The 9,662-nt window shown below is 45.1% G+C and overlaps 1 protein-coding gene across 7 annotated transcripts in view; it reads left to right on the forward strand.

Moving 5' to 3' along the window:
- The first annotated feature begins 1,750 nt into the window (after positions 1 to 1,750).
- The window catches only part of Sfpq (splicing factor proline/glutamine rich (polypyrimidine tract binding protein associated)), a 30,386-nt gene continuing 22,474 nt past the window's right edge, over positions 1,751 to 9,662 (forward strand). For 5 of the 7 annotated variants that reach the window (XR_001784201.2, XR_001784200.2, XR_867890.2 and 2 more), the window contains exons 1-9: positions 1,751 to 3,255; positions 3,851 to 4,039; positions 4,302 to 4,603; positions 4,709 to 4,804; positions 6,890 to 7,086; positions 7,178 to 7,262; positions 7,804 to 7,921; positions 8,303 to 8,351; positions 8,432 to 8,553. Coding sequence is in view for 2 of the 7 variants with exons in the window: in XM_006503406.4 (XP_006503469.1) it covers positions 2,185 to 3,255; positions 3,851 to 4,039; positions 4,302 to 4,603; positions 4,709 to 4,804; positions 6,890 to 7,086; positions 7,178 to 7,262; positions 7,804 to 7,921; positions 8,303 to 8,351; positions 8,432 to 8,553 (2,229 nt within the window). In the remaining 5 variants the exon portion in view is untranslated. The remainder of the gene's footprint in view (positions 3,256 to 3,850; positions 4,040 to 4,301; positions 4,604 to 4,708; positions 4,805 to 6,889; positions 7,087 to 7,177; positions 7,263 to 7,803; positions 7,922 to 8,302; positions 8,352 to 8,431; positions 8,554 to 9,662) is intronic. The other 2 variants (NR_045010.1, NM_023603.3) reach the window with 1 other exon arrangement.

Genomic DNA, 9,662 nt, shown 5'->3' on the forward strand with positions numbered 1-9,662 from the left:
GGAGAGATGGCTCAGAGGTTAGGAGCACTGAGTGTTCTTCCAGAGGTCCTGAGTTCAATTCCCAGCAACCACATGATGGCTCACAACCATTTGTAATGGGATCTGATGCCCTCTTCTGCTGTGTGTGAAGACAGCAACAGTGTACTCACATAAAATAAATAAATAAATCTTTATTTAAAAAACAAAACAAAACAAAACAAAACAAAACCAAGACTTCAAAGCTAAGTGTGTAGCTTACACCTTTCATTTCAGCACTTAGGAGGCAGAGGCAGGTAGATCTCTGTGAGTTCAAGGGCAGCTTGTTCTACATAGTGAGCTCCAGCACAGCCAGGGTTATACAGAGATAAAAATAAAAATAAGGAGACACAATAACTAGGAGGGGCATTAAAGGGTATAGGTATCAGGAAGCTGCGGGTGAAGGGTTGTGTCTGCATGGTAGACAGTTGCCTCCCTTGGTTTTCAAGGTCTGAGGGAAGAATGGGGGTTGTAGTTTGTGGGCACATGCATCTGTGGACATGTGTGGACCCCAAGGTCAACTTAGTTTTCAGGAGTTGGTTCTCTCCTTTCACCTTGTGGGTCTGAGTGACTGAACTCAAACTGTCAAGCTGGTAGCCGGACCTGTATGTGATGAACCAACCATCCTCCTGGCTCAACACTATTGGGGTTGGGAAATCTGAAGGAAAAGAGATGCTGCCAGCTGCTTGTTTTCATACCAGTACTTATTGATACCTAAATATCATAAAACAAAAGAAAACAACAACAAAACATTAGTGTTGTGGGCTGAGAGTTGAATCTAGGGCCTCAAGCCCTTTATGACTGAGTTATGGCCTCAGCCATGCATAAACATTTTTTTTTTTCAACAGTGTTTCACTATGTATCTTTCTTGCTGGCCTGAAACTCACTGTGTAGACCAGGCTGGCCTAGAACTCAAGAGATATGACTGCTTCTACCACATGCCTGATGGGATCAAAGGCATGCACCAGCCCCATCCCGGTTAAAACCCAATGTTCATGAAGCTTTAAAGGGAGGGAATAAAAAGGAAATCTCGGCTGACCTGGTGGATGCATGCTTTTAGTCCCAGCACCTGGGAGGCAGAGGCAGGTGGAGGGCTGAGTTTGAGGCCAGTCTGGTCTACAGAAGTAGTTCTAGGACAGCCAGGGCTATGCAGAGTAACCCCGTCTTGAACAAAATCAAAAACAATTTCCTCTCCCATGATTTGTGCTTGTAAATTGTTACTGTACACACACATGGAGTCACATCTACCTCATTTACCCTTCTGCTGGAGAATAAAGTGAGTCTTCTGCATGTCACACAAGCCAGAACCCCAAAGGCTGTGTCCTCAGCTCTCTCCATACTTTTCCCTCTTGGACAAAGACTGCATTCACTCAAACCTAATGGCAAATTTTATAGTATTACAACAAACGTGTTGCTATGAAATAATGTTTTTTTTTTTCCCTTTTTTTTTTTTTTTTTTTTTTTTTTTTGGTTTTTCAAGACAGGGTTTCTCTGTATAGCCCTGGCTGTCCTGGAACTCACACCCGGCTTCCTTTTTCTTAAATCTTTACTTTTATTTATTCATTAATTTTTTTGGAGGCAGGGTTTCTTTGTGCAGTCCTGGCTGTCCTGGAATTTACTATGCAGCCCAGGCTGGCTTTGAACTTGGAGTCCTTTCTGCTTCCAGAGTGCTAGGATTAAAGGCATATGCCAAAACAACCGGGGCTTCTATTTTATTTTATTATTTTTATTTTATTACGTTTCATGTAGCCCAAGCTGGTTTTGAACTCAATGTAATTGATAATGTAAAGATAAACTTGCAGTCCTGATTACTAGTGCCTCCTCCTCCCAAATTTTGGGCTCACGTGTTTGCCAATCTGCTAGCCTTTGATAGGGTTTCAATAAAAGTAAAACCGTTGAGATTAAACTCTGTGAAATTGACTCTAACTTCATTGGCGTAGGAATAAGAGACAGCACAAGTTCAATTTATAACCTTGAACCCAGCGAAGATGTTAGCCAAGAATAGCGGACTACTCATAAGAGGAAAGAAAATAGCCTTTCAGCGCTATCAGGAGCTGATAGGGCCCTGGATATTTAATTTCACGCGAAAGTTGCAGGGCATGCCCATTCAAATTTCTTCCAACAAATCACAAAGGCGTATAGACACTTTCTTATCCGTTTATTGGTCAAATGGAAATCCCAGCCCTCCCTACCTCCCGCCTCTCACTAGGGAGCCAATTGGAAAAACTTAGGTTTCATCATCAAGTACTGTACTTGCTATTGGCTGTCCGAGCTGTCAATCTAGGGAAGGCGGGCCAGGCCGAACTGTCCTATTTAAGAAGAGGACAAAGGCGGCGCGCAGCTTGTGTCGTCCGCCATTTTGTGCTCAGCAAGGTGGCAACCACGTTCCCTGAGCGACTTCTCCGCTTCTGCCTCGACCGCCCCTTGACTACAGCTATGTCTCGGGATCGGTTCCGGAGTCGCGGTGGCGGCGGTGGAGGCTTTCACCGGCGTGGAGGAGGTGGCGGCCGCGGCGGCCTTCACGACTTCCGCTCTCCGCCGCCGGGCATGGGCCTCAACCAGAACCGCGGCCCCATGGGCCCGGGCCCTGGCGGCCCGAAGCCGCCGCTCCCGCCTCCACCTCCTCACCAGCAGCAGCAGCAGCCGCCGCCGCAGCAGCCTCCGCCGCAGCAGCCGCCGCCGCACCAGCAGCCGCCGCCGCACCAGCCGCCCCATCAACAGCCCCCGCCTCCGCCGCAGGAATCCAAGCCCGTCGTCCCCCAAGGCCCCGGCTCGGCGCCGGGGGTGAGCAGTGCGCCTCCGCCGGCGGTCTCGGCTCCGCCCGCCAACCCCCCGACCACCGGCGCCCCTCCGGGCCCTGGTCCAACCCCGACTCCGCCGCCCGCCGTCCCCTCCACCGCCCCCGGACCGCCTCCCCCATCGACGCCGAGCAGCGGAGTCTCGACCACCCCTCCACAGACCGGCGGCCCTCCGCCACCGCCCGCCGGGGGCGCCGGGCCGGGGCCTAAGCCGGGGCCAGGCCCTGGCGGTCCAAAAGGCGGCAAGATGCCCGGTGGGCCTAAGCCTGGAGGTGGCCCGGGCATGGGCGCTCCTGGTGGCCACCCGAAGCCACCACACCGAGGTGGCGGCGAGCCCCGTGGGGGCCGGCAGCATCATGCGCCCTACCACCAGCAGCACCACCAGGGGCCCCCTCCCGGCGGACCGGGACCGCGCACGGAGGAGAAGATCTCCGACTCGGAGGTGAGCGGGTTCTCGAGCAAAGCCGTCCGTTTCCCTAAGATGGCGGCGCCTGCCTACCCTCGGCGTTTTTTTTTCCTCTTCCCCCCCGCCCGCAGCCTAGAGGGCCTCCATTTTGTCCCCTGCCGGAAGCGCTCCTGCGCATGCTTGCGCAGGCGGGGCGGACGCGCGGCGGGCTGTGGAGGCCGCTAGGGATTGGCTTCCAGCGGGAGGGCATCCTCACGTCTTGGCGGTAATCCGCTAGAGGCTAGCGGTCCGGTCCCTTGGGACCCAACTAGTGCACGTCGGAGGCCTCTGTTTGGGAGAAAACAGGGCAACTTGGTGCTGTCTTCCTAGTCTGCATTTAGAGCTATTTGTTGACGTCAGAGGTGTATTGATTGGCGTTTGCTGATAAAGAGGCGATGTGTTTCAAAGCATTTTGTATACTCTGCTTCATATGGATTAGAGTTAGTGATCCTGTTGGATCCCCAAATATGGTTCAACCTGCTAGCCCTCATGGGAAAAAAGGGAGATCGTTAACGAATGCACGATGGCCTACTTTGGGACCACTAGACTTTTCCTGCTTTGGTGTATGAATTCCGTCCGATTTCTTTATTAGGGATTTAAAGCCAACTTGTCTCTCTTGCGGAGGCCTGGAGAAAAAACTTACACACAGCGCTGTCGGTTGTTTGTGGGGAATCTACCTGCTGATATCACAGAGGATGAATTCAAAAGACTGTTTGCTAAATACGGAGAACCCGGAGAAGTTTTTATCAACAAAGGCAAAGGGTTCGGGTTCATTAAGCTTGTGAGTGTAATTTTTTTCCCTTTTGTGAAAGTTTTTAGGCATGCTTTTAAATGGGAAGAATTAACGAGCCTTTAAGTTTTTTTCATCAATAGAAATCAGAATAGTGTGCATTGGGGCAGGACCTCAAAGACAGACCTTTAGCCCTCGGGGTGTTGGGAGGAGGCTTGAAGAAAGCTCTTAAGCGGTAGAAGTGGGAAGGGTTATTAAAAAATTGAGCACTAGCCAGTTTGGAAGTTGTTAAAAGTATTTCTGATATTTGCAGGAATCTAGAGCCTTGGCTGAAATCGCCAAAGCTGAGCTTGATGATACTCCCATGAGAGGTAGACAGCTTCGGGTTCGATTTGCCACACACGCTGCAGCCCTGTCTGTTCGAAATCTCTCTCCTTATGTTTCCAACGAACTTTTGGAAGAGGCCTTTAGCCAGTTTGGTCCTATTGAAAGGGCTGTTGTAATTGTGGATGATCGCGGAAGATCTACAGGGAAAGGCATTGTTGAGTTTGCTTCCAAGCCAGCAGCAAGAAAAGCATTTGAAAGATGCAGTGAAGGTGTTTTCCTACTGACAACGTAAGTTGTCTTTAGTTCATGCTTTCTTTTTTTTTTTTTTAATAATTTTGAGGGATAGTCGAAATAAAATTGGAAGTTAAGATGAGGAATAATTTCTGTTACTAGGACTCCTCGCCCAGTCATTGTGGAACCACTTGAACAGTTAGATGACGAAGATGGTCTTCCTGAAAAGCTGGCCCAGAAGAATCCAATGTATCAAAAGTAAGACTAAGCTTTTTGGTGCTCTAAAAGAGAAGTTAGTGATTTCTAATTTTGCTTAGAACTTTTTAGAACATTAGAAACTTTTTAGTCTGGGTTTTGGCTGGTTGGTCTAGAATTTTTCTGTTGTCTAGGCTGACTAAAACTCTTGACAGTCTCCTGACTTCTGTCACACAAGTGCCAGGATTATAGGTGTGAGCCATCATGCCAGTGTTATGAATACATTTTACAGTGTTTCTTGAATATGCTTAATACACATCTCTGTCTCATCTATTTTCTTATTTATTTTTTCTTTTTTGAGAACAAGGATTCTCTGTAACCCCCTGGTTGTCCTGGAACTTGCTTTTTAAAGTTCCCACCTTTGTCTGCTTCCCAGAATGCTGGAAATAATAAGGATGTTGCCACCATATCTGGCATAACTTGAAGCTGTTGGATAAAAAGTACATTCACATATGATCCAGATAATGCTAAAGTTAAATGAGAGCTACTTGTTATTGGTGGGGAAAATGAGCCTGGATAAAGAATTTGCTATAGAAAAGGGGGGAAGATGGTGTCTCTTTCCTACATTTCCTACTTCTGTCATTTTCTTTGTGCTCATTTATCCCTATCCTACCCCCACCCCCCACAGGGTTTCTTTGCCTAGTTCTGGCTATTCTAGAACTATAGACCAGGTAGGTGGCCTCTGCCTCCCCAGTGCTGGAATTAAAGGCATGTGCCACCACTGTGTGCCCTGGGGGGGGGGGGCTTTTCCCTCTAACTTTAGTTTTAGACACATGGTCTCTGTAGACCAGACCGGACTAGAAATACATCACCATGCATTCCTGGCTTTTTGCTTTGTTTTATATATCATAACTTACTATTTCTAGAGTTAATACATTTGTCTAGGAGGCTAGTTCCAGGGCTACATGGTGAGACCTTATCTCAAAATGGGTGAGGGATTTTAAAGAAGATGGTATTAGGCTTAAGCAAAGGGTTGGGGTGGGGTGAAAGGTAAAGAAATGTTGACAGACCTTTCTTTAAGCAATGTCAATTTATTTTTTTAAGTGGTTTTTGTGTGTGTGTGTGTGTTTTTGTTTTTGTTTTGAGACAGGGTTTCTCTGTATAGCCCTGGCTGTCCTGGAACTCACTCTGTAGACCAGGCTGGCCTCAAACTCAGAAATCCGAAGGCGTGTGCCACCATGCGCCCTGCTAGTTTTTTAAGTTTTATTTGTTATTTATTATTTATATGAATGCACTGTAGCTGTCTTCAGACACACCAGAAGAGGGCATCAGATTCCATTATAGATGGTTGTAAGCCACCATGTGATTGCTGGAATTTGAACTCATGACCTCTGGAAGGGTGGTCACTGTTCTTAACCACTGTGCCATCTCTCCAGCCCCCGTCAATTTAGTTTTTAATGTGTGTATGGCTTGCCTGCATGTGTATGTACCTGTGTGTGCCTGATTCCCACTGTGGCAAAGACAGTGTTATATCCTCCACTCCTATTATAAGTTGCTTTGTGGGTCTGGGACACAGACCTGGTCCTTTGGAAGAACAGCTGTGCTCTTAACTGCTGAGCCATCTCTCCAGCTCCTTGTATCATTGTTGATTAGCCTCATGGTGTTTCCTAACCTGTTTCAATGGAACAGGATTGCAAGTTGGGGGCCTTAAAAAAAACATGATATGGTAGGGAAAGGACTACGTCTGTGGTTTCTGTGTCAATTCTTGGTGCTGGGGATCAAACCTAGGGCATTATATTATTATGTTACATGTTCTACAAATGTCTTAACAGTGGGCAATAGGTATACAGGTACAAGTTTTTCTTGTTTTTTTGGGGGGGGGGTGGTTCGAACTCAGAAATCCCCCTGCCTCTGCCTCCCAAGTGCTGGGATTAAAGGCATGGGCCACCACACCCTGGCTGTACTTAAGGTTTTCATTCATTTAGTTTTTTTGAGTCAGGGTTTCTGTTCTGGAACTCAGATTTTCATACTTTGAAGCTGTGATTAAAGCCATAAACAACCATGCCAGGTGTAAGGTTTCTAGTTTTCTTAGGAATTCCAAAGATACTGATTCTCAAAATTGCTTCTGTATAAATTATGTATTGTCAGGGAGAGAGAAACACCACCTCGTTTTGCTCAGCATGGCACATTTGAGTATGAATATTCTCAACGATGGAAGTCCTTGGATGAAATGGAAAAACAGCAAAGGGAACAAGTTGAAAAAAACATGAAGGATGCTAAAGACAAATTGGAAAGTGAAATGGAAGATGCTTACCATGAACACCAAGCAAATCTTTTGCGCCAAGGTGAAAAAGCCTCAGATTTCATTGGTAAAGATCAGTTTACATTTTAAAGTGTGCAGAGCCTCATTAACAATCTAAAATTCTCAATGTTTAGATCTGATGAGACGCCAGGAAGAATTAAGGCGCATGGAGGAACTTCACAGTCAAGAAATGCAGAAACGTAAAGAAATGCAGTTGAGGTATAGTGTTGAATTCAGCCTTTACTTATGTATTCTGATGTGTAGATAAGAAGTATTAAGTGCAAGTTTGTATTTGAAGGAAAAGCTTATTGTCTTTGCCAGAGTTTTGCTATTCTAGAATTATGATCTAGAGTTTATTCTTTTATGAACATTAAGAGTTTAACCTATTTTCTATTCAAAGACAAACTTTTAGCTCTTTTTCAAGTAGTTTTTTTCTGAAACAGGTGTTGCTGCATGACACTAGTTGGACCCTCCAACTGGACCATATCCCTATGACTCTTGTTTTCTTTTGAGACAGGGTTTCTCTGTGTAGCCCTGGCTGTCCTGGAACTCACTCTGTAGACCAGGCTGGCTTCAAACTCAGAAATTTTGCTTGCCTCTGCCTCCCGAGTGCTGGGACTAAAGGCGTGCGCCACCACGCCCGGCTTCCTATATGACTCTTAAGTACTGTTTTAAAAGGCAAGGGCCATCATCACACTTGGCTTCTTAAGTTTTAGGCATGGATGACACTTTGTTTTATATGCCTGAAAAATATTTGTAGGCAAGAGGAGGAACGGCGTAGACGAGAGGAAGAGATGATGATTCGCCAACGTGAGATGGAAGAACAAATGAGACGCCAACGAGAAGAAAGTTACAGCAGGATGGGCTACATGGATCCAGTAAGTTTTTATCCATTGTAAGTGTACACTCACTCAGGCGTGGCTGTTTTGTTTTGTGTGTATAAACTCCTATCAGATCTTGCTGGACCAAATGCCATGTAGCGTGTTTGTTTTGATAGTCTAACCAGTTTTCAGGACACTACATGCCACAATGACATATAAAACATGCATTGTTCTTGAATTATTTTGTGGTTTTTGAGGCAAAGTAGCCTTGGCTGGCCTGGAATTCTCTATATACATAACACTACATCTGCTTCCCAAATGTTGCAATTAGAAGTGTATCCCACTGGATAAATTTTTTGTGTTCAGTTTTTTTACTGGAGTACATGGTAAGCTGTCATATGTAATTAAGAGTTTATTTTTGTGTTTTTCCCTCCCCAGAGAGAAAGAGACATGAGAATGGGTGGTGGTGGAACAATGAACATGGGAGGTAAGTCAGAGACTTTAGTTACAGCTAGCACCGCCCAGCAGCAGCATTCTGTTAGGATAACCACTGTCTTTGTTTCCTAGATCCCTATGGTTCAGGAGGCCAGAAATTTCCACCACTAGGTGGTGGTGGTGGCATAGGTTATGAAGCTAATCCTGGAGTTCCACCAGCAACCATGAGTGGTTCCATGATGGGAAGCGACATGGTAATGTATCCTGTGGGACATAGTACAAAGGAGATTCTTAATTTCACAACTTGAGTATTTTATTTTTCCTCTCTCTTTCTCTCTTTTTAAAGTAGCTGACTGGACTTTCAGTTCCCCCATTGTGTAAATATATATAATACTGAGGACTACTTTGGCAATGTAGAACTATGTGTGGTAACCCAAACAGATATGGTTGCCACCAAGAAGTCAATGCTGTTATGTTAGTATGTGGAGTTAATCTTTGGCAATAAGTACATAGGTAGCTTCCATTTTATTGTCTGTGCACTTTTGAACCTCCAGTGCATGGCAAATCCAAATTTTAGATGCTAGATAGTTGTATATGGTTTTCTTGCATCCAAGTGAGAAATGGCACAGTGCCCTTTTGTGGTGTTTTCCATAAGTAGGAGTCAGACTTGAGGCTTGTAGTCTTAAGTATGTTAGAGTGACAGGTAGGCCTTTGACCTTATTTGTGGTTTCTGTTTCTAGCCCATGAAAAGAGGAACTGCCTAGTGTTTTGACTCGTCGTTTCCCACCTGTTGGGTTTCTCTGTAGGTGCATCTAAAAAAAAAAAAAGCCAAACTGATGTTTCTACTTTGCTACAGGGTAGCAAAAGTCAACAATAATTGAAGCATACTGATGGTGTGCATTTGTTCTGAACCCCTTGATGCAATCATGCTTTATCTATATGGAGATAGCCTGTCAGATGCTTTAAAATAGTCAAATGAATTTTGGTGTGAATGGCTGCTGTAGGGGTAGGACTTTACAGATCCTTAACTGCATTTTGGTGGGAAAAAATGTAGCTAAATTGAATCTAAATAATTCACCCATAGGCTTTTGTCTCAAAGGAGCTACAGTTGTAGCTCAATAGGATTTATTTTATAAATAGGAATTAAGGGTTTTAGTGTGAGACTACATTTAAAACCTGCCTACTGCTTCTTGAGAATTAAAGTTAGCATTATAAATGGCTGGATATACTGATAGGTTCTTCAAATTGAACTTAACATTTTGGTCTTAAAAGTATTTTCTAGAAGGCACAAGATGTATATATTAGGCGACTAGTTTGACATATGTTTAGGCTCCATGTCTAGACATAGATAGGTTTATACATT

The sequence above is a fragment of the Mus musculus genome, chromosome 4 (assembly GCF_000001635.26).
Source record: "Mus musculus strain C57BL/6J chromosome 4, GRCm38.p6 C57BL/6J".
Taxonomy (NCBI): domain Eukaryota; kingdom Metazoa; phylum Chordata; class Mammalia; order Rodentia; family Muridae; genus Mus; species Mus musculus.